This window comes from Mobula hypostoma, chromosome 5 (genome assembly GCF_963921235.1).
Source record: "Mobula hypostoma chromosome 5, sMobHyp1.1, whole genome shotgun sequence".
Classification (NCBI taxonomy): domain Eukaryota; kingdom Metazoa; phylum Chordata; class Chondrichthyes; order Myliobatiformes; family Myliobatidae; genus Mobula; species Mobula hypostoma.
Genome location: NC_086101.1, coordinates 121,942,737 through 121,969,378, shown reverse-complemented (window position 1 = coordinate 121,969,378; position 26,642 = coordinate 121,942,737). Strand labels below are relative to the sequence as shown.

The 26,642-nt window shown below is 42.0% G+C and overlaps 1 protein-coding gene across 3 annotated transcripts in view; it reads right to left on the bottom strand.

Moving 5' to 3' along the window:
- The window catches only part of LOC134346982 (coiled-coil domain-containing protein 171-like), a 474,163-nt gene that overhangs the window by 19,432 nt on the left and 428,089 nt on the right, over window positions 1-26,642 (bottom strand). For 2 of the 3 annotated variants that reach the window (XM_063048912.1, XM_063048913.1), the window contains one exon: window positions 21,848-22,663. The exons of the other annotated variant lie outside the window; for it this stretch is intronic. In XM_063048912.1, the coding sequence (XP_062904982.1) occupies window positions 22,655-22,663 (9 nt within the window). In that variant the 3' untranslated portion in view covers window positions 21,848-22,654. Of the gene's footprint in view, window positions 1-21,847; window positions 22,664-26,642 lie in introns of those variants that run through there. 3 annotated transcript variants of the gene reach the window in all.

Here is a 26,642-nt window from a genome sequence, read left to right as displayed (position 1 = left end):
AAATGCCCAACTAATCTAATCCCTTCTGATACACAATGTCGCTATCCTTCTATTTCATGCACATTCCTGTGCCTATCTAATAACTCTTGAACACCTCTGTCATGTTGTCTCCACCCACCACCCACCCTAGGCAGCACCCACCACTCTGTGTAAACTACTCATCCCACACATCTCCTTTGAACGTACCTACTCTCATCTTAAATGCATGCCCTCTGGTATTAGACATATCAACCCTGGGAAAACGATACCGGCCATCTACACTATCTATAGATCTCATCATCTTACAATCCTCCATCAGATCTCCCCTCAACTTCTGCTGCTCTAGAGAAAATAACTCGAGCTTGTCCACCCTCTCCAATAGCACATGCCCTCTAATCCAGCCAGCACCCTGATAAACCTCTTCAGCACCCTCTCAAAACATTATTGCTTTGACATTATAGTCACTTAAGGTTGAGAGGAATCTGAGAGGAATCTCTTGTCTAGTACACTAACTATTCTATCCCCTATCACCACCGCTCTCCTCTTCTCCCCCCTTCTCTTATTAGCCATAGAGCCAGACTCAGCACCAGAGACCAGGTCACCTCATCTTTCTAGTATGTCACCCCACCCTCCAACGACAGTATCCAAAGAGATATACTTGTTATTGATGGGAGCGGCCAAGAGGGTACTCTGCACTGTCTGCCTATTCCCTTCCCCTCTCCTGGCAGTCATCCAGCTACATGCCTCCTGCAAGCAAGTTCCAGTTCCCTAACACTGCCCGTAAGGAGCTGCAGCCAGATACGTACACGTCTTGCAGGTGTAGTTAACAGGGACACAGGAGGTCACCCTGACTTCCCGCATCATGCAAGAGAACACCACTGCTCTGCATTTCATCCTCACTGCTCTGTCTGTGGAATAATAAATGAAGAATGAAAAAGTTGCCAGAAATTCACCTTATCCTTTACCACTTCTTGCCGAAGCCTCTTGAGCCAAAGCCTCAGTTCCTCACTCTAGCCATTTCCACTCACACAATGGATGCTCCAACAATGGCTGCTCTCACAATGGCCACATCTTCCAGATTGATTTGTGTCCTGATCTTCCACCCCAATGACTTCCCATGATTTCTTTATATCTTTCCACAATCCTTCCCTCACCCTAGCCTTATCCACTTATCTTCACGTCTGTTCTTAATTTTCCCCACAGTCTCATTCTCACCTTTTGCAAAGGGAAATAACCTAAGGGAACATCACAATGACCTTAAATCTATGGCCTCTGGTTGCACACTTTTCTACTGTGTGTGCTACTTTTGACTTTGTGCAGTAGAATTGCTGCCTCAAAGAAATTTCTAGTGTTCACTTTGTCTTGAGGACCAAGACAATTGATTATTAATCACATTATTAATAACATTCAATTTAATATTATCGTGTTTATATTTTTTATCTTCTGCTGTGATAAAAGGAAGAATTTAATTATTTTGGACATCCAAAGTCAATATTAAGCATTCGTTAAGTCATAAGGCTGGGTGAAGTTTAAAACTTCTTTCTCCTGAAAATTTACTTAAACCAAAAACACAGAAATGATAACGTGGATTTTTGTTTCATGCGCCAGCTTCCCTGACTGTCTCCTGAAGTTGGATAACCTTTTCAATTGAAACTTGGTAGAAGTTAAAACCAAAGAATTACTTGTAATGGTTCAGACCAAAAGGAGGCCATTCAGCTTATTGCATCTGTGGTAGCTGTTATTCCCATTAATTTGCTATTCTTTCTCTTTGATTTATTTATCTATTTTCATAAGTATATGTTTACTCCATATCCCACATCCATAGCTTGCTCCTGATCCCTTCCCCATACCTCCAATAATCTGTGTCCACTGGTTCCAATCCTTTTACTTCTTGAAACACATTTTTCATAATATACTCACACAAAGCATTTTAAAATTCTGAACACCTCGATTAATTTTCTGCTCAATAGAAAACAATCCCAGCTTCTCCAGTATTTACACAGTAAGCATCTGCTTGAGTATACAATCTATCTGATGCATAACTTAAAATGAAGCCTAATGCATATTGTAGTTGTATCCCATTCGATATGTTTCAGGCCACCAGACTCTACGCTGTGAATGGCAACCATCACATACCAATAACCTATCTAGCAGATCTTCTTCATACCCTCTCTAGGGCCTTCATAAATTTTCTACAGTTGTTCAAAATTTTGCGTTCAAGCCTAGCAGCCATTTTTACTGTATCAGGATGATTTTTCATATTTGACAAATAAAATGTAACATAAAATATTAAAATATGCTGGAAATTGTTTGCTCTGGCAGATATACTGGTTTGATATAATGTAAACTTTCCACCATGGCCAATACAGCAATGTTTTATAAGCACTGGGGTTGCTTTTGTATATTGCATGAACTTCTGACTACACAATAGAGCTTCCTATGAATAAACTACAAAAAGTAAGCATTTACATGGTATTTTGTACAAAATTTGCATTCAATAGTTAATGTGCTCTTGATTCAAGAAGTTTAAATCAATATTATAATTGTGCTGTCTAATCAAATGCATATTTGTTAACCAAACAAACTATAATCACTTCTTGGCAGAAAGTTGACAGTTCTGTGAGGGAGTTTGGAAATAAACTGGAAATAAGCATTTCACCCTTACCATTTGTTAATATTCTACTAGTAAGGGCCAGCAGACTAATTTCTTGTCATTTTGCAGGCACCCCAGTTACAACACTATCCAAGGAACAGAGGATGGGCTGACTCTTTTTGTGTTCTAATTGTAAACTATATGAATGACAAGTGAAAATTAAAAACAGTATCACAGGATGTGAACACTAATATTTAATAAAAGTTTTTATCATTTTTGTTTGCAGTAATTAAACCACGAAAGAGCTTTTTGCAACCAAGGTACTAAAAACTGAAGATTAATGCAACTCTAAAACAAAAATGTTCCTATTTCACCAGTGAGTTTCAGACAATGTACCGCACAGCACTGACACCCACATTGCAGCAACTTCAGAACTACCACTTTCTGTTTACACCTGTTTTTACGCAATGTTAAAACATACCTTAAATATTGCCATTGAATCCTATTATCAAAGATGCAAATGATCCATTGTCCTCATACTTTCCGGAATAGGCAGTTTATCATTCTGAGGCATGTGAAGAGAACGCTGTTTCTTGTGAGGAAGAAGTTTGGTGACCTGTCTGAAACAGTGTCACCACTTCAGCTTTGGCAGTCAGCCCATCTCTTCCTCCAGCTTTCACGGGAACTCTCAGCTTGATTTAATTAATCAAAAATGGACAAGAAACTAAGTATCAAATGCTGGGACAGACTCAACCCTGTGAATGTCACAGAACCAAGAACACAGCTGAATGCATCAGAACTACATCGGTGCATTCTGAGTATCTTTAGCATGTCCAAAAATGCAGATATTAAAAGAACATCCATTACAGAAGAGAGTAGTTTTCTCTCCTTAGTCCCCTTGCTGTGCTATTCAAACCTTAAAACCTGCATTTAGTTTTTGATGACAAGCTTCTGAAGGAGTGTATTTTCATTTTGTCTTTCTACATCCAATATGATGCTTGTTCAGGTCATTGTTTCTAACTGCACTTGCAAGAAATTTACAAATGAGCACAAAAGCAAGGTTTACACCCAAAGGGCTTGGGAAATGTTACGTTGTTAGTTAAAATCGGAAACTTTGTATTCACAAACTTTGTATTCACAATACTCACAAACATACAAATATTAACACTGAAACAAACATTTCATTTCATAAACTAATTCAATTACAAACCCAGAGATAGTCATCCTTTTATTCTGAATTAGTCTTTCAGATTGGGAAACATTCTTCTGTTGGGGACAAATATAAAACATTAGCACACAGGATTAAAAGTTAAATTTATTAAGCAATTCATCAGCAGTACAGAAAATGCAGAGAATTTTGGAATTTGTTCTTTACTATCTATCTCAGTGTTGCCCTTAAAACCAACAAGAACATTTTCTGCTCTTTCCAGTCCCATGCCACCTTCCTGACCAACTCACCCTTAATTCACGAAGCAGAATGGAGCAAGTTATTTCAGTGCAGCTCCATGAATCTGCACCCAGCCTGTTTCTGTAATGATCTTCAGATGAGCGGACTCTGGTGTAGCATAAACTCAGAACTTGGTAGTTGAAATTATCGATAAAGATTTATTCGGAGAATAACAGGGAATAATCAGACTAAGAGCTTTCTCACTGAAGACTTGAGCACGCAGAATGGGAGTTCACACAGAATACAAACCCAAGACTCAGCAATGAGTGCTGGTCCCAAATAACCTTAAATACAATATAAAGCACAGGAAACCCCTGTGGGTCAAAATCAAAAACGAATCACTTAAAAACGAGAAGCATAAGGAGCTACTGTATATTCACATAATGGGCATCATGAAAAGCACAGTGACAGCTTAATGATAAAAGTAGTCATTAAACAACTCTTAACAAACTCCAATAAATGATGTTCATGTGTACCAAGACCTGCCGCTACCCAGCGCCCCTCAATGGTCCGAAGAGTTCGTGACAGGAACACCCCCCCCCCCCCGCCCTGATGGCTGGCACCTGGCGGCTCAGGGCAATCAAGGAACCTGTTATGAAAGTCCATGAATAATTGAGGGTCCAGAATGTCCTGAGAGGGAACTCAGCATCTCTCCTCCAGTCTACAAGATACTGTACCTTGCCATGAACACAACCAGAGAGTCTAGTAGTCAACTAACTGTGTAAACCTGTTGTTTGTCAACAAAACAAGGGGGAGGAGGAACCTTGGGAGCAGATTCTAGGTAATTGTAAGCCATATGCCACTAGATTGATTTTTAAAAGGGCCAATGCATTTAACATAGAAAACATAGAAAATAGGTGCAGGAGTAGGCCATTCGGCCCTTCGAGCCTGCACCGCTATTTATTATGATCATGGCTGATCATCCAACTCAGAACCCCGCCCCAGCCTTCCCTCCATACCCCCTGACCCCCGTAGCCACAAGGGCCATTTGGGAGCCAATTTCTGAAACTCCACCCTTATGGGGAGATCCTGGCTGGAAAGCCAAACCTGCTGGCCCAGACAGAATGAAAGACCTGGTCATCTTCGATGGTTAGCCTGTGGCTGCTGTTGCCGTTCAGAGTTGGCCATTAAAGTCGATTTTGCCTTAGACAAAGTCTGCATGCATTTCTTAATGAATTTATCAGCAGCAGGGACTGCTTGGACTCCTGATCAGGAATAGTAGTAGACTGTAGCTGTACTGACATTTGAAGGGGAACAGCCCAATGGAGGAGTGAAAAAGGTTATCGTGTGTGAATTCTGCCCAAATAAAATGGTCACTCGATGTAGTCGGATTTCCAGAGACCAGACCCTTAGGGATCTCTCCAAATCCTGATTCACTCTTTCTGTCTGCCCATTAGTTTGCTAGTGGAATCCTGAGGGTAAACTAACAGTTGTCCCGAGGAGAAGAAAAAGTCCTCCAGAATTTGGAAGTGAATTGAGGGCCACGGTCCGAGACGATATCTTGGGTGAAGCCATTGAATCATCAACCTAGCTACCTCTGCCACTGTGGCTAGTTTGTGCAGAGGAATAAAGTGACAAGCCTTTGAGAACCGGCCCACCATAACCATGATGACAGTATTCCCTCAGGATGGAGGAAGACCAGTGATAAAATCCACAACCAGGGACGAGTGGGAAAAAGTAGAGGCTGTAAAAGCCCTAGGGGCAGAGCTCTTCTTTATTCCAGGCATACACATTGCATGCTGAAACATAATCTTTGACATTGTAGGTCACACCTAGCCACCAGAACTGCCTCTTTATAAAAAAATCCAGAGGATGTGAAATTCCCGGGTGACTGATGATGTTGGATACACACCCCGAATTCAATACCCTAGAGTGGAGAAAGATACGGCCCGTCACCATGTTTGGCCTCATGTTATTCCTGGGCTCGCCAATCTAATGGGAGCCGCCAGCTTTGAATTGTGGATAATGGTCTCTGGGACTTCCTCCTTATCTGGTGTTTCTACTTGCCTAGAAAGAGCCTCCAGTTTCTGATTCTTGTTATGAGGTCTGTATGGAATGATACAATTAAACCTATTCAAGAACAATGACCAGTGCACCTGCCAAAAGTTCATTCTCTTGGCATCTTGGATATAGGCTATGATCGGTCCAAACGAAAATAAGTTATTTGGCTCCCTCTAGTCAATGCCCAAGTGCCAGCTTGATGACAAGCAACTCCCTGTGGCCAATATCATAGTTAATCTTGGGGAATAGAGTCACCTGGAGAAGAAGGCACATGGATGTAGCTTCTGGTCTGAGATGATTTGTTGAAATAGTACATCTTCAACCCTGATATTCGAGGTGTCAACCTCCACTACAAAAGGTAGGTCCAGATCAGGGGAAACAAGTACAGGTGCTGTGGTGGATCTGTTCTTGCACCTGCAGGAAATGGTTCTGCCTCTGGAGTCTAATGGAAAGGCCCAGTAGATCTTTTAGTGAGATTGATAAGTGGACTGTAAATGCACTGAAACCCTAAAAAGCATTGGAGCTGTTTGACTGACATAGGTTGTGGCCAATTTTGTACCGCTTTGGTCTTCTCAGAGTCCATCAGTAAGTTCCCATTGGAAATGACAAAACCCAGAAAAAAAACTTAGGAGACATGAAATTTGCCTTTTTTAAGTTTAACGAAACTTTGGTTCTCTAGTAGGTATTGAAGAACACTCCATATTTGGTGGACATGTTCCTGAAGAGACCAAGAAAAATAAGAATATTGTACAAATATGTACAATATGGTGGTTAAGCATCTCCCGGAGTGTGTTGTTGATGAAGTTCCAAAAGGCTGCTGGAGCGTTAACTAAACTGAATGACATCACTATGTCTGGTATCAGTGTTGAAGGCTGTTTTCCATTCACCTCTCTCGGATCCAAATCACATTGTAGGCATTCCAGAGGTCTAGATTAGTGAAGACCATGGCTCTTTGAAATAACTCAAATGCTGTGTTCATTAGAGGTTCTTAATAGTAATTCTATTTAGACCTCTATAATAGATATATGGTCTCAGTCTGCTGCCCTTCTTGGATATGAGAAAGAATCCCGCTCTGACAGGCAAAGTAGATGGTCAGATAAACCCAGATGTCAAAACCTCCTTAATGTAATCCTCCAAAGTTTGTCTCTTGGGAACGAAAAGGCATACAGTCTTCCCCAGGAAGGGCACTTACCAGGTAGTAAGTTAATTGCACAATTCGAGTCCCTATGTGGAGGAAGCGCAGTGGCTCTTTTCTTTCCACCAACAAATCTGAATATTCTAAAGACATTTTAGATAACTCCAATGAGTTCAAGTTCGGTCTTGAGGAGTCAGGAAGCAACTCGACAGACGGCTTGACATGGTTCACAGCAGGTCGCTCGGAAACTCGGGCAGGCATCTCAGAACTTCAGGAAGGCATCCTGGAAGCTCTAGGAAGGAACTTATCTGGAATAGGGTCGACCAACCCTGAATAGTACCAGAAGACCAGTTAATCCAAGGATGATGTAGATGTAACCAAGGATTACAGGAATATCTGGAGAATGAATAAAGTGGAAACTAATCATCTCCCTGTGCCTTTCAATAGTCAACTTGAGAGAGACGGAAAGGTAAGAGATTTGTCCAGCTTCCAATGGTCTACCACCCAGAGCTGTAGCAGAGATAGGCTGTTTGAGGAATACCTTAGGAATTTGGATTCTCTCTGCCAGTCCAATGTCCAAGAAATATCCCGCCGAAGCAGAGTCTTCTAAGGCTCTCTCAGAATGTTGATATCTTCCCCAAGATAATAGGGATGGTAAAACTACTCAGGGACTCAATGAAATGGAAGACAGTTCTTCCTTCAATGAACGATCCAGGAAGTTTTCCCAACAATTCGGGGCAGGTGACTTGGACGTGGCCGGCTTACCGTAGTATAAGCAACATCTTTGCCTCATGCATCTCTTGCTTCTCTGGTGAGACCCGGGTTTTTCCAAGTTGCATGTGTTCTTCTGGAGATGACTGTGGGGATCTGCGTTGGTTATCAGATTGAGGAACCAGGGTAGGTAGGCATTGAGTAATTCTGAGAACAAGCCCTCCGGGTGAACTAGCCACATCTCTCTCTTCTTCTTTCAGAAATACGGTGGCCATAAGTGCCTCCAAATCATCCACCAGGACCCTGGATGCAAGGACATCTTTAAGCTGATCACTTAATCCCCACCTAAACAGAGCAACCAAACCCTCATTGTTCCACTCACTCTCTGGCACCAGGGTATGGAAATTAATGGAATAGTCAGCCATGGATCATACTCGCTGATGCAGCTGGAGAAGTCTGTTGGTTGCCTTTGAGCCCTCAGCAGGATGAAAGAATACCTTCTTCATCATTCTTAGAAATAAATTTATATCAGAACACATGTGAGCAAATTTCTCCCATAAAGTCATTGCCCAGGAGAAGAGAAATTATATAGGCAAACTTACTCTTCTCCAAGGAGAATTCTGTGGGTTGTAATTCAAAGACAAGGGAGCATTGATTTAGGAACCTGCAGTAAGACTCAGGGTCTCTATTGTACCACTCAGCATTCATGACAGTTTCAGTGACAATTCATAGTTGTGAACAGGAATAGTTGGTGCACTCTGAAACCATCAGCACCTATCCAATCCTTTTCAACTACCATCAATTAATGCTCAATCCTACTCTATAGAGAATAACTTTCAGATTTTTACTATGCCAATGAGTTATGTGCACTTGGATACTACAGGGTTATTTCAGAAAGGATTATATTTGTTCAATAGGTACATTTAATGTCAGAGAAATGTATACAATATACATCCTGAAATTCTTTTTCTTCGCAAACATCCACGAAAACAGAGGAGTGCCCCAAAGAATGAATGACAGGTAAATGTTAGAACCCCAAAGCCCCCCACCCTAGCTCCCCCCTCACACACACACACACACACACGTAGCATCAAGGCAACAATTCCATAAGTTCCATTGTACATATACTTATTCAGTAAGTAGAGGATTCCCACTTCGTTAGCGCAGACATCGTGAGTCGTAGGGTCTTTTCCACTGTTGTACTATTTTGTATTATGTTTCCTATAATTAACTGATTTCACAAAAACCTTTCTATTGAATTGTGCAATATGTATATATTCTCGACACATGCAGGATAAAGAAGTTACAAAAATTAGTTCCACAATGACTTCTGCACTTTATGAAAAGGATTGAAAACCCCATAGGTATGGTGCACCATCATCAATGGCACCAGATTGCGAATTCCATGAAGCTTGAGGTGGTGGTTTTGTCCCCAGTATAAAGTACATAATCACCTTATGTGACTGTGCATGCCAAAATAAAATTTCAAATGATTCCTATACACTGTAAAGAGAACAGAGATAAATGACGGTAGGAAGAGGTCTGCTTGAGATTAGGCCGGAATAACTAGCAAAGTGGATAGGGAAGTCACAGACTGGGACAAAAAGTTGTAAACTCAGCCAGCTTCATCATGGGCACTAGTCTCCTCCGCACTGAGGAAATCCTCGGAAGTGATGCCTCAAAAAGGCATTAAGGACATCCTTAAGGACAGCCATCGCCCCGGATATGCCCTCTTTTCATTGCTACTATCAAGGAGGGGTTACAGGAGTCTGAAGGCACACAGTCAGTGTTTCAGGAGCGGTTTCTACCCCTCCACCATCAGATTTCTGCATGGACAGGAACCCATGAATATTAGCTCACTATTTTTTTCTGCCCTATCAATCAATTTACAAGGGCAAATAAAAATAAAGTAGGGACAAGTGGAGTGACCATTGTTGGAGGGGAACAGTGTTAGATTGGGGAGGCTTTGGCTCATTAGGTTTCAGCGGGAACAGGGTTGGGTGTGATACATATCAGGTAAATTACTTCTTTTTTTTCTTTTTTCATCTGTCACTACATAGTTACCGCAGTGAGAATGGTTCCAGGGCTGTGTTTTGTTCTTTGCTTGAGATGTGGGAATTCTGGGAGACCTCCAGCCTTCCAGATGACCACAGCTGCAACAGGTGCACAGTGACAGACAGGAGCTATAGGGAGGTAGTCATCCTTAACTTGCAGGAGGCAGCTGCCTGGGTGCCTGTCAGGAGAGAGCCAAAGCAGGCCTGTGCCTATCCCCTCAATAGTAAGTATACTGTTGGTGGGGGGGGGGGGCAGGGGTTGATCTACCAGGGGAAGCTGCAGTGACTGGCTCTCTGGCACTGAATCTGGTGCTGTGCTTCAGAAGGAAAGTGGTGGTGGGGGGAGAGGTCTGCAGAAGTGATAGGGGACTACTTGACCTTCTGTGGACACAACAGATACCCAGATGGTATGTTGCCTCCCAAGAGCCAGGGTCAGAAACATCTCAGATCACATCCACAGCATTCTAAAGGGGGACCACAAACAGCAAGAAGTTTCAGTACATACTGGCACCAATGGCATAGCTAGGAAAAGGGAGGATATATTGAACAGTGTGTTCAGGGAGTTAGCTAGAAAGTTGACAGCAGGGCCACTAGTATTCTCTGGAAACAGTGAAAGTGAGAATAGGCTGATTTGGTAGGTGACTGCGTAGCTGAGGAACGGGTGCAGGCAGTAGGGTTTCAGATTTCTTAATCATTGACATCTGTTCTGGGAAGGTATGACCTGTACAAAAGGGACGGATTACACCTGAACCTGAGGGGGAACCAATATCCTTGCGGGCAGGTTTCTCAGAACTGTTGGGGAGGGTTTAAACTAATTTGCCAGGGGATGGGAAACTGAGTGACAGGGCTAAAAATGGGGCAGAGGCAGTATGTAGTGAGACTGTCAGAAAGGACAGGCAGGTGATAGGGCAGAATTGAAGTCATTGGGATGAGTTAGCCCATAAGACCATAAGATACAGGAGCAGAATTAGGCCATTTGGCCCATTGAGTCTGCTCCGCCATTTCACCGTGGCTGATCGAATTTTCCTCTCAGCCCCAACCTCCTGCCTTCTCCCTGTATCCCTTCATGCCCTGACCAATCAAGAATCTATCAACCTCTGCCTTAAATGTGCAGAAAGACTTGGCTTCCACAGCCACCTGTGGCAAAGAATTCCACAGATCCACCACTTTCTGGCTAAAGAAATTCCTCCTCATCTCCATTCTAAGAGGATGCCCCTCTATTCTGAGGCTGTGTCCTCTGGTTTTAGACTCTCCCACCATAGGAAACATCCTCTGCACATCCGCTCTATCAAGGCCTTTCACGATTCAATCGGTTTCAATGAGGTCACCCAACATTCTTCTGAAATCAACTAAATACAGGCCCACAGTCATCAAATGCTCTTCATATGACAAGCCATTCAATCCAGGAATAATTTTCGTGGATCCCCTTTGAACCCTCTCCAGTTTCAGAGGCCCAAAACTGCTCAGAATACTAGAAGTGAGGCCTTATCTGTGCTTTCTAAAATCTCAACATTACATCCTTGTTTTTAGAGCCTAGTTCTCTTAAAATTAATGTTAACATCGCATTCACCTTCATCACCAAAGACGCAACCTGTAATCATTAGGGAATTCTGCACAAGGACTTCCAAATCCCTTTGCAACTCAGTTTTTTGTATTTCTCTCCATTTAGAAAATAGTCAACCAAAGTGCATGCCGATACACTTCCTGACACTGTATTCCACCTGCCATTTCTTTGCTCATCCTAAGTCCTTGTGTAGTGTCTGTACTTCCACAAACCTTTCGTAAAAAGAAGCAGTTCCAACACAGACCCTTGCAGAACATCACTAGCCACTGGCAGCCAACTAGAAAAGGCTCCCTTTATTCGCACTCTTTGCCTCCCGCCAATCAGCCACTGCTTTATCCACGCTAGAATTTTTCCTGCAATAGCATAGGCTCGTAGCTTGTTAAGCAGCCTCATGTGTGCCACTTTGCCAAAGACCTTCCAAAAATCAAAGTACACGACATTAACCAATTCTCCTATGTCTATCCTGCTTGTTATTTCTTCATAGACTTCCAACAGATTTGTCAGGCAAGATTTTCTCTTGAGGAAACTATGCTGACTACCACCTATTTTATCATGGGTCTCCAAGTGTCCTGAGACCTCATCCTTAATAATCGACTCCAACATCTTCTCAACCACTGAGGTCAGACTAACTGGCCTATAGTTTCCTTTTTCTGCCTCTCTTCCTTCTTGAAGAGTGGAGTGACATTTACAGTTTTCCAGTCTTCGAGCCATGCCAGAATCTAGTGATTCTTGAAAGATCATTATTGATGCCCCACAATCTTTTCAGTCAACTCTTTCCAAACCCTGGGGTGTACACCATCTGGTCCAGGTGACTCATTAAACTGTTATGCGCTAAAAGACAAGGAATGAACAAATAACAACAGGAAGAGAGGCAACTTTCAAGATAATTTACCTCGCCTAAGCCAGATGAGTTAAAGCCACTCTAAACACTAGCACACTCACAATTATGGCCCCTCAGAGAATGGCTGCTCCACTTGCACCTGTAGTATTTTATTGGCCCTTTCTAATGAATCCCGCTTGCTGATTGGCCGCGCAACTCAAGAGTTGCAGTGTAACGAAGGACTAAATTGAAAAGTGTGACGTATACAGGATTGAGAGCTTATATTTGAATGCATGCAATGTACAGAATAAAGTATCTGATCTAGTGGTGCAGTTAGAGGATGGTGGGTATGATGTTGTGTGCATTACTGAGCCGTGGATGACAGAGGATTATAATTGGGAGCTTAACATTCCAGGATACACATTGTACCAAAAGGACAGGCAGGGGGCTGTGGAGGAGAAGCGTCATGGAAATCAAATCCTCAGAAAGGTGTGACATAGGATTGGAAGATGTAGAATCCTTGTGGGTAGAGTTAAGGAACTGCAAGGATAAAAAGACCCAGATAGGACTCCAAACAGTAGCCAGCATGTTTGCCACACATTACAATGGGAGACAGAGAAGGCACATCAAAAGTGCAATGTTATGATGGTCATGGGGGGTTTCAATATACAGGTAGATCGGGAAAGTCAGATTGTTGCTGATTTTAATCCCAAGGGAAATAATTTCTAGAATGCCTACAAGATGACCTTTTAGAGCAGTTTTTGATTGAGCCCACTAGGGGATCAGCAATTCTGGATTGGGTGTTGTGTAATGAACCTGATTTGATTAGGGAGCTTAAGGTAAAGGAATCCTTAGGAGTAAGTGATCAGAATATGATAGAATTCCCCCTGAAATTTGAGAGGGAGAAGCTAAAATCAAATGCATCATTATTACAGTGGAGAGAAGAAAATTACAGAGCCATGAGAGATGAGTTGGCCAAAGTTAATTGGAAGGGGTCAGTAGCAGGAATGACAGCAGAGCAGCAATGTCTGGAGTTTCTGGGAACAATTTGGAATGCATAGGGTGGATACATCCCAAAGAAGAAGTAATCTAAAGATAGGATGACGCAACTGTGACTGACAAGATAAGTCAAAGCCAACGTAAAGCAAAAGAGAGAGCATATAATATAACAAAAATTAATGGGAAGGTAGAGGATTTGAAAACTTTTAAAAGTCAACAGAAGCCAACTAAAATGCCAAAAGGAGGGAAAAGATGAAATATGAAGGTAAGGTAGCCAATAATATAAAGGAGGATACCAAAAGTTTTTTCCAATATATAAAGAGTAAAAAGAGGCAAGAGTAGATATTAGACCGCTGGTAGATTACGCTGGAGAGGTGGTAATGGGGGACAAGGAAATAGCGGATTAACTGAATAAGTATTTTGCATCAGTGGAAGCCACTATCAGTATGCCGCAGGTTCGATAGTGTCGGGGCAGAAATGAGTGTAGTTGCTATTACTAGGGAGAATGTGCTTGGGAAGCTGAAAGGTTTGAAGGTAGGTAACTCACCTGTACCATATGGACTACACCTTAGGTTTCTAATATAGGTAGCTGAAGAGATTGTGGAGGCATTAACAATGATCTTTCAAGAATGATTAGGTTCCAGTATGGTTCAGGAGGACTGGAAAGTTGACTTCAGGAGGAGGAAATCAGAGGTCAAGAGGGTCAGCAACTTTAAATTCCTTGGTGCATTTCAGAAGACCTGTTCTGGACCCAGCATGTAGGTGCAATTATGAACAAAGCATGACAGCATCTCTACCTCCTTAGAGATTTGTAAAGGTTTGATATGACATCTAACATTTTGACAAACTTCTATAGAAATGTAGTGGTGAGTATATTGACTGGCTGCATCACAGCCTGGTATGGAAATATCAATACCCTTAATGGAAAATCCTACAAAAAATAGTGGATATGCCCCAGTCTATTATGGGTAAAGGACTTCCCATCATTGAGCACATTTACATGAAGCACTGTCACAAGAAAGCATCACCCATCATTAGGGACCCTCACCGCCCAGGTTATGCAGTCTTCTTGCTATTGTAATCAGGAAGAAGATACAAGAGCCTCAGGACTCACACCACCAGGTTCAGGACAGTTATGACTCCTCAACCATAAGGCTCTTGAACCAAAGGGCATAACTTCAATCAACTCCACTTGCCCTATCACTGAAAAGTTTCCAGAACATTTGAAGGACACTTTATCTCATGTTCTTGATATTTATTGCTTATTTATTTATTATTATTATTTCTTTTGTATTTGCAGTTTGTTGTCTTCTACACACTGGTTGAATGTTCAAGTTGATGCAGTCTTTCACTGATTCTATTATGATTATTATATACTATCATGGACTTATTGAGTATGCTCACAAGAAAATGAATCTCAGGTTTTTATGTGGTGACATATATGTACTTTAATAATAAATTTACTTTAAACTTTGAACTTACAGAATTGGCTTACCCACAGAAGGCAGAGGGTGGTAGTAGATGGAAACATTCTGCTTGGAGATCAGTGACCAGTGGTGTTCTGTGGGCATTTGTTCCAGAACCCCTGCTTTTATGAACTACTTGGATGAGGAAGTGGAAGGGTGGGTTAGTAAGTTTTCAGATGACACAAAGTTTGGTGGAGTTGTAGAAAGTATGGAAGGTCACTGTAGGTTGCAATGGGACATTAGCAGGATGCACAGGACTGAGATGGGGCAGATAGAAAAGTGTGAAGTGATTTATTTTGGAAGGTTAAATTTGAAGGAAGAATGCAGGGTTTTTTGCAGGAGTCTTGGCAGTGTGGAGTAATAGAGGGATCTTAGGGTCTACATCCATAGAACCCCAAAAATTGCTGCACAAGTTGATAGGGATGCTCAGAAGGCGTCAGGTCAGTTGGCCTTTATAAACCAGGGGACTAAGTTCTAGAACTGCGAGGTAAGGTTGCGGCTCTAATAAAGCTTGGTTAGACAGACTTGGAACATTGCTTTAGAGGGTGCAGAGGAGATTTACCAGGATGTTGCACAGACTAGAGGACTTGTCTTATCAAGATAGGTTGAGTTAAGCTAAGGCTTTTCTCTTTGGAGTGAAGGAGGATGAGAGGTAACTTGAGAGAGGTGTACAATGTGATAAGTGGTATAGATAGAGTTGATAACTAGAGACTGTTTCCCACGGCAGAACTGGCTAATAACAGAGGGCATAATTTTAAGATCATTGGAGGAAAGTATGGGGGGAGATGTCAGGGGTAAGTTTTTTACACAGAGAATGGCGGGTGTGTGGAAGCCCTACCGGGGTAGTAGTGGAGGCAGATACATTAGGGGCATTTAAGAACCTCTTAGAGAGATGCATGGATGATAGAAAAGTGAAAGGTTATTTAGAAGGGAGGTGTTAGATTGATCTTGAAGTGGAGCGGTACAATATCATGGATCAAATGGGCTGTGCTGTATTGTTATGTTCTATGTAGTGGAGAGAAAGAACATCATTGGCCAAAGGATCTGTACTGTGTTGAAATATTCTATTTTCTATCCTGGGCTACACATATTGATGCAATAACGAAGAAGGCATGCCAACGGTTATATTTCATTTGGATTTGAAGAGATTTGTAATGTCACCAGAGACTTTAGGGAATTTCTACAGATGTACTATGGAGAGAAATCTAATTAGTTGCGTCGCCGTCTGGTATGGAGGAGCCATAACAAAGGATCAGAAAAAGATGTAGAGGGTTGTAAACTCAGCTCACTCTATCACGGCCACTAGCCTCTCCACCACTGAGACATCTTCAAAAGGTCATTCTGAAAAACATGACATTCATCATTAAGAACCCCTAGTACCCAGAACATACCCTTTTCTCATTAGTAACATCAGAGGAGGTACAGCAACACACAGTGTTTTAGGAACAGCTTCTTCCCCTCTGCCATCAGATTTCTGAAAGGACAATGTACTCATGAACACTACCTCACTACTTTTGCTCTCGTTTTGTATTATTTATTTTTAATTTTTAGATATATATATTTCTTATCGTAGTTTATATTTTATATATTGCACTGTACTGTTGCCACAAAGCAACAAATTTCACGACATACTGTATGGCAGTGATAATAAACCTGGGACAAGTAATGTTAAATCAATCTTAAAACTGAAATGTTCTTTGAGTTTTGAACTTTTTGGCAAAAGGCATGGGGTAGGCAATAAAGAGTATGAAGACCAGGAGGTCTTAAGGGTTTACACATGACAGAGCTGTTAGCAAAGCAGCTATAAGTCTTGAATACAAAAATAGGCAAGTAATGCTGGGATTCTCATTGGAGCAGAGAAAGTTAAGGGGAGGTTTGATGGAGGTGTACGGGATGAACCCCTAGTCAGGTCTTGTACAACTACACAAGACAGGTTTTGATAAGAAAAGCTGTTCCCATTGGCTCATAGTACAAGATTATAGTATAAAGATTCAAGAATTAAAGGAGAGATGTGTGAAAAAAAGCTTTATGCAGCGAGTAGTGATGACCTGAGATTTACTGGCTACGAGAATGGTGGAAGCGTAGAAGTTCGACACTTTAGGAAAAACCTTCAGGGTACGACAGGGTTCCCAATCTTTTTCATGCCATGGACCAGTTCCATTAAGCAAAGGGTCCATGGGCACCAGGTTGGGAAACCCTGGTCTATGGTGATATAGCAAACAAGTAGTACCTGTTGTATTGATCTACAGAGATAAATTACAGATATGGGCAAAGAAATAGCAGATGGAATTTAATCATAATATTTTGTACGTTGGAAGGTCAAATGAAAGTGGAAAGTGTACAGTAAAAGGCAGAACCCTTGGAGCATTGATTTAGAGAGAGATCTTGGGGTGCTATTCAATAGCTCCCTGAAAGTGCTTATTCAGTACTGTACCAAAATAAATAATTCCTTCCTATAGCTGGGAAACCAGAACTGCACACATTACTCCAACTGCAGACTTACAAATGAATTGCACAATTGATGTCTCAATTCTGAAACTCAGTGCCTTGACCACTGAAGACAAATGTCCCTTATGCTTTCTTCACCACTTGTCAAACTGTGTTACCACTTTCAGGGAACTGTGTACTTGTACCCCTGGACCTCTCTGCTGTATACCTTGTCATTTACTATATAGGTCCTGTTTAATTTCTGAAAAAATATCAATTTGCACATCTGAGTTAAATCCCATCTGCCACTAAAATTCAGCAGCCCATTTTCCCAGTTTAACTAGATCGTATTGTAAATTTGATGATTTCCTTCATAGTTCACTATACAATCAATATTGGTGCCATCCACAAACTTACTAATCATGCCTCCAACATTCTCAACCAAATCATTAATATATATTGACAAACACCAGAGGGTTCAGCACTGATCTCTGCAGCACACAACTGGTATAAGGCCTCCTGTCTCATAAACAACCCTCCACTATCAACCTCCTTCCATCAAGACAATTTTATATCCACATGGCTAAGTCACTTTATATCCCAGAGATTCTATATTATGGGGCAACCTACTATGCAGGACCTTTCCAAAGACTTTACTGAAGTCCATATAAGCAATGGCTACCAAAGTTCCCCGATCAATTCTCTTGATCATTTTGTTACAATACTTATACTCTTCAAGGGATTCACTTGATCCTAGTTACCTATTCCTGAGATATGCCTCCCTTTTCCTGATTGGGCCTCAATATTCTTTATCAACCAGGGTTACCTAATCCTGCCAGCCTTGCCCTTCACTCATACAGGAACAATAACCTTATCTCACTTTTAAAATCCTCGCATTTTCCAAATGTACCTCTGCACGCTAATAGCCTCTTCAATTAACCTTGGCAAATTCCTATCTTGTGACATCAAACTGGCCTTGCTCTCAGTTAGCTTCCCGACTTAACGATGATAATTTGATGTAAGTCCATCTTTCTCCCCAACTATTTTGAAACTAATAGAATTATAGTCACTGGTCCCAAAGTGCTAAATGACATTTCAATCACATGCACCGCCTCATTTCCAAAGAGAAGGTTGAGTGCTCAGGTGCTACTCCCTCTCCGGTAGGGCCACTTACATACAGATCCTCCTCGGGTTACTCATGGATTTGCCGCATATATGACCGAACGTTTGGGAGACTGCTGGGGTTGGTGGTGATGGACTTGCCTGCTGCTGTGCAATTCCACGTGCTATCTCTCCTACCGCCCCTTCACCAAATGAACTGCCACTTTTCAGTACTTGACAGAGACGAGCAGAGCTAGACAGACTTGTCCAGTTTGTCCAGATTTGAACAGACTTGTTTGCTCACTGAGTCAGTGAGGCCACCTGATGACCACTCTTCGCACACCATAAGACATAGGAACATAATTAGGCTATTTGGCCCTTCAAGTTTGCTCCGCCATTCAATCATGGCTGATCCTTTCTCCCCCCCGCTTTCTTAGCCCCACTCTCTGGCCTTCTCCCCGTAACCCTTGATGCAGTGTCCAATCATGAACCTATCAAGTTCTGCCTTAAATACACCCAACAATCTGGCCTCTACAGCTGCCTGTGGCAGTAAACTCTACAAATTCACCACTCTCTGGCTGAAGAAATATCTCTGCATCTCTGTTTTAAATGGACACCTCTCTATCTGGAGGCTGTGCCCTCTTGTCCTAGACTCCCTACCATGGGAAACATCCTTTCCACATCTATTATGTCTCGTCCTTTCAACATTCAGAAAGTTTCAATGAGATCCGCTGATCCTTCTAAATTCCAGTGAGTACAGACCCAGAGCTATCAAACGTTCCTCGTATGATAACCCTTTCATTCCTGGAATCATCCTTGTGAACCTGTTCTGAACCCTCTCCAATGCCACCACATCTTTTCTTAAATGAGGAGCCCAAAACTGTTCACGATACTCAAGGTGAGTCCTCACCAGTGCCTTATAAAGCCTCAGCATCACATCCCTGCTCCTGTATTCTAGACCTCTTGAAATGAATGCTAACATTGCATTTGCCTTCCTCATCATCAAAGCTACCTGCAAGTTAACCTTTAGGTTGTTCTGCACAAGGACTCCCAAGTCCCTTTGCCTCTTAGGTCTTTGGATTTTTCTCGCTGGTTAGAAAATAGTCTGCATATTTATTTCTTCTATTAAAGTGCATGGCCATGCATTTCCCAACATTGTATTTCATTGCCACTTCCTTGCCCATTCTCCCAATCTGTCTAAGTCATTCTGCCCCCTAGCTGTTTCCTCAACACTACCTGCCCCTCCACCATTCTTCATATCATCTGCAAACTTGGCAATAAAGCCATCTATTCCATCATCTAAATCATTGATATACAGCATAAAAACAAGCGGTCCCAACACTGATCCCTGCGGAACACCACTAGTCATTGGCAGCCAACCAGAAAAGGAAACTTTTATTCCCAATTGCTACCTCCTACCATGCTGTCTGCTCACTCTCCTGTTGCAGCTGTGATCCTCTCCCACGCACTGTTTTTGCTCATTTACAACTTGCGAACAGTTGCCTGGAGTGGAGCCCTCTTGTAACCTTTGGACTGCTTGTTGCTTCAAAAATCTTTTCTTGACACTTAACAAATTCTGACCCATTAGTATTATGATAGTCCCAGTCAATATTGGGGAATTTAAGCCCTATTATCCCTGCACATATCTGTGATCTCTCTGCACAGTAATTACTCTAAATTCTGCTAGCACTATTCTATGAAAGTGTGTTCTCTTCGAATTTCTAAGTTCTACCCATATTACCTCACCAGATGTTCCCCAAGCAACAGCCTTTCTAAGTACTACAAGGGTATTCTCCCTAATCAATGGCATAACTCCCCATCATCTCCTACCTCCACCTATAACATGCCTGTGGCATTTGTAACCTGAAACATTGAACCCCAAACCTGCCTAGTACTCAATAGCTATAATATCACAATCCCATGAGACTATCTATGCCCTGAATTCATCTGCCATCTGACATTTTGCATTAAAATAAATGTAGTTGAGCCTATCAGACCTCCCTTGCTCTCTATCCTGCTAACAGCTGTGCCACAGACCTGACCATTGTTGTTGCTCCCCTCTGGAAGGACACCAACAGATCCACCCCGCACCCCCCGACAACATCCATGACAATACATGCTCGGTGGCCACTTTATTAGGTATCTCCTCCAGTGGCCACTGAGTGTAGGTTCTTGGTTTTCTGCAGCTGTAGGCCATCCACTTCAAGGTTCGAGGTATATGCGTTCAGCAATGCTCTTCTGCACACCACTGTTGTAACATGTAGTTATTTGTATTGTCGCCTTCCTGGGTTGAACCAGTCCAGTCACTCTCCTCTGTTTTCTCTCATTATCAAGGCATTTTCGCACTCAGAACCCCTACTCACTGGATGTTTTTTGTTTTTCTTACCATTCTCAGTAAAATCTAGCGGGGATTCCCAGCCTGAGGTCTGTGGAGCCCTTGCTTAATAGTATTGTTCCATGGAATTACAAAGGTAGGGAGCCTCTGCTTTATAGACTGCAGTACATGAAAATCCAAGGACATCACTAGTTTCCGAGATACTGAAATCACCCCCTCTGGCACCAACAAACATTCCCAAAGTCATGCAGGTCACACTTCTTCCCCAGTCTGATGTTTGGTCTAAACTACAACTGAACCAATTGATCATGTCTGCATGCTTTTATGCATTGAGTTATTGCCACACAATTGACTGATTAGATATTTGCATTAATGAGCAGGTGTGCAGGTGTACCTAATAATGTGGCCACTGAGTGTGCTTGTTCCTGAGGGGAATTCTGCATTTCCTGTCTATAGTCTCCTAACTACATGGTGTCTGTACCTTCAGTGTGACTGTTTTACCAAAGCTCCCGTCTCTGATGTCCCCTTTGCTCCTGAGAAAGTACATCTGCAGCTCCAGTCACTCAATACAGTCAGTCAGGAGCTGTAGCTGGACACAGTTCCTGTAGGTCTCATCACCAGAAAATTGGAAGTTTCCCTGACCTCCTACATTCTGCAGGATTATATGATTGCCATGTGGTAATCTCTAAATCAATAAGACTATGGACTACTTTATAACAGCATAAGATATAGGAGCAGAATTAGGTCATTTGGCCCATCGAGTCTGCCCTGCCATTTCATCATGGCTGATCCAATTTTCCTCTCAGCCCCAATATCCAACCTTCTCCCCATATCTCTTCAATCCCTGACCAATCAAAAATCTATCAACCTCTGCCTTAAATATACATAAAGACTTGACCTCCACGGCTGCCTGTGCCAACACTTTCTACAGATTCACCACTCTTTGGCTAAATTAATTACTCCTCATCTCCGTTCTAAATGGACACCCCTCCATTCTGAGGCTGTGTCCTCTGGTCTTAGACTCTCCCACCATTAGGAACCATCCTCTCCAGATCAACTCTATCAAGGGCTTTCACCTTTCGATAGGTTTCAATTAGGCCAGTGGCTTAAGACAGTGGCATTTAAGAGCTACAAAAAATTAAATGCATAATTAAAAATTCAAAGATTCAAATTACATTTATTATCAAAGTATGTATGCAGTATACAACCCTGAGATTCATCTTCGCGCAGACAGCCACGAAACAAAGAAACAGTACGGAGCCTGTTCAAAGAAAAACATCAAACACCCATACACAAAAAAAGAACAAATCACACAAATGGCAAAAAATGAGCGCGAAACACAGAATATAAAATATCAAACTACAAAATCATTGAAACAGTCCAGAAATGTGCAGTCTAGTTCGGTTCAATTTAGTGCTGTGTTGTTTGTTGACTGCAGGATGCAGAGCCAGTCTGCCCCAATCAAAATTGCACAAAATAGCAATAAAAAAGGAGTAGCCAGAAACCAGAAGCAAATCATAACATGCATACTGAGTCCAATCCACAAACTGCGTTGATTAAACGTTATCCAAAACCCTGCACTCTGGTGAGGGAGAGGGAGACCGATCACATGCAGGCACCTTCCCCCGGTATAGCAAGCGAAAAGGAGAGAGAAACTGGTCAAACGAAGGCAGATGCCACTGAACACCTGCTCCCCTTCTGCTGTCATCCTCATTGATTTCAATCTTGCTTGACACTTTAATCGGCGAGATCAGTGAGAAATGGAGTTGATTATGGACTCACACCCCAGGCCACAGACTCCACTCGAAGCCTCACCGAACTTCCTCAGGGACAGCAAAGTGCCAGATCGCTCAGTCCACCCGAAGACACATCACCAAGATGTAAATTACAGGTTCCAATAGTCAAAGAATCATATTTGAAAGAAGAAGTAGTAAAAGAAGTAGTTTCATGAACTGCCTGATGGACATAGCCTTTGGCTGCGTTGTTCGCTGGCGCCATCTTCTTCCAACCTTAAAAATTTTCTCAAAGAATCTAAAAACATTAGAACATTTTAAAAAAGTTAGCATATTTAAATTAAATAATTTAAATAAGATAAATTACGTGTAAGAAACCTCTCTTCCTCACAACGGTTCCTCTTCATTGAAGTAAATGAAATTACAGTATATAGAGTCGCACACTCGTGGCCACATTATTAGGTACACTTCTACACCTGCTCATTAATACAAATATCTGATCAGCCAATCAGGTGGCAGCAACTCAATGCATAATAGCATGCAGACATGGTCAAGATGTTCAGTTATTGTTCAGACCAAACATCAGAATGGGAAAGAAGTCTGATTTAAGCGACTTTGACTGTGTTTAAATGATTGTTGGTACAAGATGGGTTAGTTTGAATATCTCAGAAACAGCTGATCTCCTGGAATATTCATGCACAACAGTCTCTAGAGTTCACAGAGAACACATTACTGAATGCACAGCACACCAACCTTGAAGTGAATGGGCTACAGGATCAAAAGACCATGAACGTATACTCAGTAGCCACTTTATTAGGTACACAAGGTACCTAATAAAGTGGCCAGTGAGTGTACAGAACAGAAATAAGCCAATTAACCCATCATTCCATGCCTGCTATTAAGTACCCAACTATATTAACCCTATTTACCGGCACTTGCTCTATAGCCTTATATGCCTTGACAATGTAAGTGCCTCATTAGATACTTCTTAAACATTGTGAGGGTTTCTGCTTTTACCAGCATTGTGTGTTCCAAATTCTGAGATTTAGTTGTCTTTAAATTGTTTTTGAGGTTTGTAAGAATGGTTTTGGCAATAGAGAGGGAAGTTAGAGGGTTAGGTTAGGGTTTAGGGACGGGGTGTGACAGAATTAGAGGTCAGGCTGGAATCTGAATCTCCACTAGTAGTTCACAGGACAGTGACACAGATTTGGGACATATGTGGTTGGATGTTGGATTGGCAGAAAGTGGACACCCCCTCCCCCCACCCAGTTCAACGAACTGTTGTGGGTTCCAGAATAGCAGCTCTATACAGACTGGAGGAATGAGTTCTGATGACAATCCTGGGGTTTGTGAATTGGTGAGACTGGAGTTTGAAGTCTAGTATTTAGAGACCTGTCATCAGCAAGTCTGAAGTTTAAGGCCTAGTGCTTGGTGATTGGTGTGTCCTGCGATCGATGCCGAAGATCGAGAACTAAGGGTTGAATTGGAAGTCTGGAAGTTGAGTCCCATTGGCCAGAGCCAAGTCCGCAAATCACTGGGGAAGTCAAAACCTAATATTTGCAAGTCCAAGTCTATTGGTGGGTGCAGGTGTGTGCTGAGATTAAAGGACTGTTATATGTGGGTAAGAAAGAGGAAGATTGTATGTTTTGCTGTTGTTGTTTTGTTGCTTGTGTTCTGTATTGCAGTGGTCCCCAACTACCGGGCCGCAAGAAAACGATATGATTTGGTGATATGAAATGATATGAGTCAGCTGCACCTTTCTTCATTCCTTGTCTCGCACTGTTGAACTTGAAATAACCTACCAAATCATACCAGATAACACATAAAACCTAAAATAACACTAACATATAGTAAAAGCAGGAATGATATGATAAATACACAGCCTATTTAAAGTAGAAATGATGTATGTAGAGTGTAGTTTCACTTAACAGAATCGGGAAGATTAAGCCAAAACCGATTTGTAGAAAAAATTTGTACACGCATGCACACACAGGTGCCCGCACAAGGCTTCATGGTCATGGTAGTCTTTCTCAGGGTAAACACAAGTGTCCCATATTTGACTACTACTTTTGTCCCTTATTTGGGAGTGAGAAAGTTGGCAACCCTACTTGAACACCACCCACTCCCCGCCCCCCCGTCAGCCAGTCAGCAAGAATATTGCCAATATTAAACCGGTCTGCGATGCAAAAAGGGTTGGAGACCCCTGCTGTATTGTACTGCCGAGCATTGTAGGCATGCTATGTTAGCATCGGAATGTGTGGCAACACTTGTGCATTCCCCACAGCACACCATCAGACCAACAATGCAGTTCACTGCACGTGTTGATGTACACCTGATCAATAAATTTGAATCTTGAATCTTAAACATCCTGCCTCTGTTGCTAAACCCATTCTCCTTCGTTCTTAACATTGGGGGTAAAGCATTTTATAATCCAACCTATCTATGCACCTCATAATTTCATCTCAATACCTCAAATGGCCACACTCTCAACCATCTACACCACAAGGAAAATACCATAACATACCCACTCCTATATTCTATGTCTTAGCTGGTAAAGGAAAGTACATCTGCTCGTTAATGCAAATATCTAATCAGCCAATCATGTGGCAGCAATTTAATGCATAAGAGCATGCAGATATGGACAAGAGGTTCAATTGTTGTTCAGACTAAACAACAGAATGTGGGAAAAATATGATCTAAGTGACTTTAACCGTGGAATGATTGTTGGTGCTGGACTTGGTTGTTTGGGTATCTCAGAAGCTGCTGATTTCCTGAGATTATAAAACTATAAGCTTTATGAACCATTTTGATCCATCAAGTCTGCTCCACCATTTCATCATTGCTGATCCATTTCCCTCTCAGCCTCAATCTCCTGTCTTCTCCGTAACTAATGAAAAACCTATCAACCCTCTGCCTTCAAAATAAGACCATAAGATATAGGAGCAGATAGAAGCCATTTAGCCTATTGAGTTTGCTCTGCTACTTCATCATGGCTGATACGATTTTCCTCTCAACCCTAGTCTCCCGCCTTCTCCCTGTATCCCTTCGTGCCCTGACCAATCAGGAATCTATCAACCTCTGTCTTAAATATACATAAAGACTTGGCAAAGAATTTCGAAGATTCACCAATCTCTGGCTAAAGAAATTCCTCCTCCTCTCAGTTCTAAAAGGACGTCCCTTATTTCTGAAGCTATGCCCTTTAGTCCTAGACTGCCCCACCTCAGGAAATATCTCCTCACATCCACTCTGTTGAGGCCTTTCAACATTCAATAGGTGTAAGTAAGATCTCCCCTCATTCTTCTGAATTCCAGTGAGTACAGGCCCAGAGCCATCAATCGGTCCCTTTCATTCCCGGAATCATTCTCGTGAACCTCCTCTGAATCTTCACCATTATCAGCATGTCCTTTCTTAGACAAGGGGCCCAAAACAGCTCACTATATTCCAAGTGAGGTCTTAACGTTATATCCTTGCGTTTATATTCCAGTTCTCACAAATTGAATGCTAACATTGCATTTGCCTTCTTTACCACTGACTCAACCTGCAAATTAACCTTCAAGGAATCCTGCATTAGGACTCCCAAGTCTTTTTACACCACGCATTTTTGAATTTTCTCTCCACTTAGAAAATAGTCTACGCTTTGATTTCTTCTAAGTACATGACCATACACTTCCTGACACTGTTTTCCATCTGCCACTTTTTTGACCATTCTCCTATTCTGCCTAAGTCCTTCTGCAACCTCCCTGCTTCCTGAACACTACCAACCCGTCCACTTATTTTTGTATTGTCTGCAAACATGGCCACAAAGCCATCAATTCCATCATCCGAAGTGTTGACGTAGAATGTAAAAAGAAGCACTCACAACAGACCTCTGCGGAATACCACTAATCACTAGCATCCAACCAGAAAAGAATCCCTTTATTCCTATTCTTTGCTTTCTTTCCTGTAAGACCAGGTACTCTTAACTTGTTAAGCAGCCTCAATGTGGCACCTTGTCAGGGGCCTTTCTGAATATCCTAATAAACAGCGTCCACTGATTCTCCTTTGTCTATCATGCTTGATATTTCTTCAAAGAATTCCAACAGATTTGTCCGGCAATATTGTCCCTAAGGAAACCATGCTGACTTTGGCCTATTTTGTCAAGTGCCTCCAAGTGCCCCAAACCACATCCTTAACAATCAACTCCAACATCTTCCCAACCACTGAGGTCAGACTAACTGGCCTACAATTTCCTTTCATCTGTCTTTCTTTACTTTCTTGAAGAGTGGAGTGACGTACAA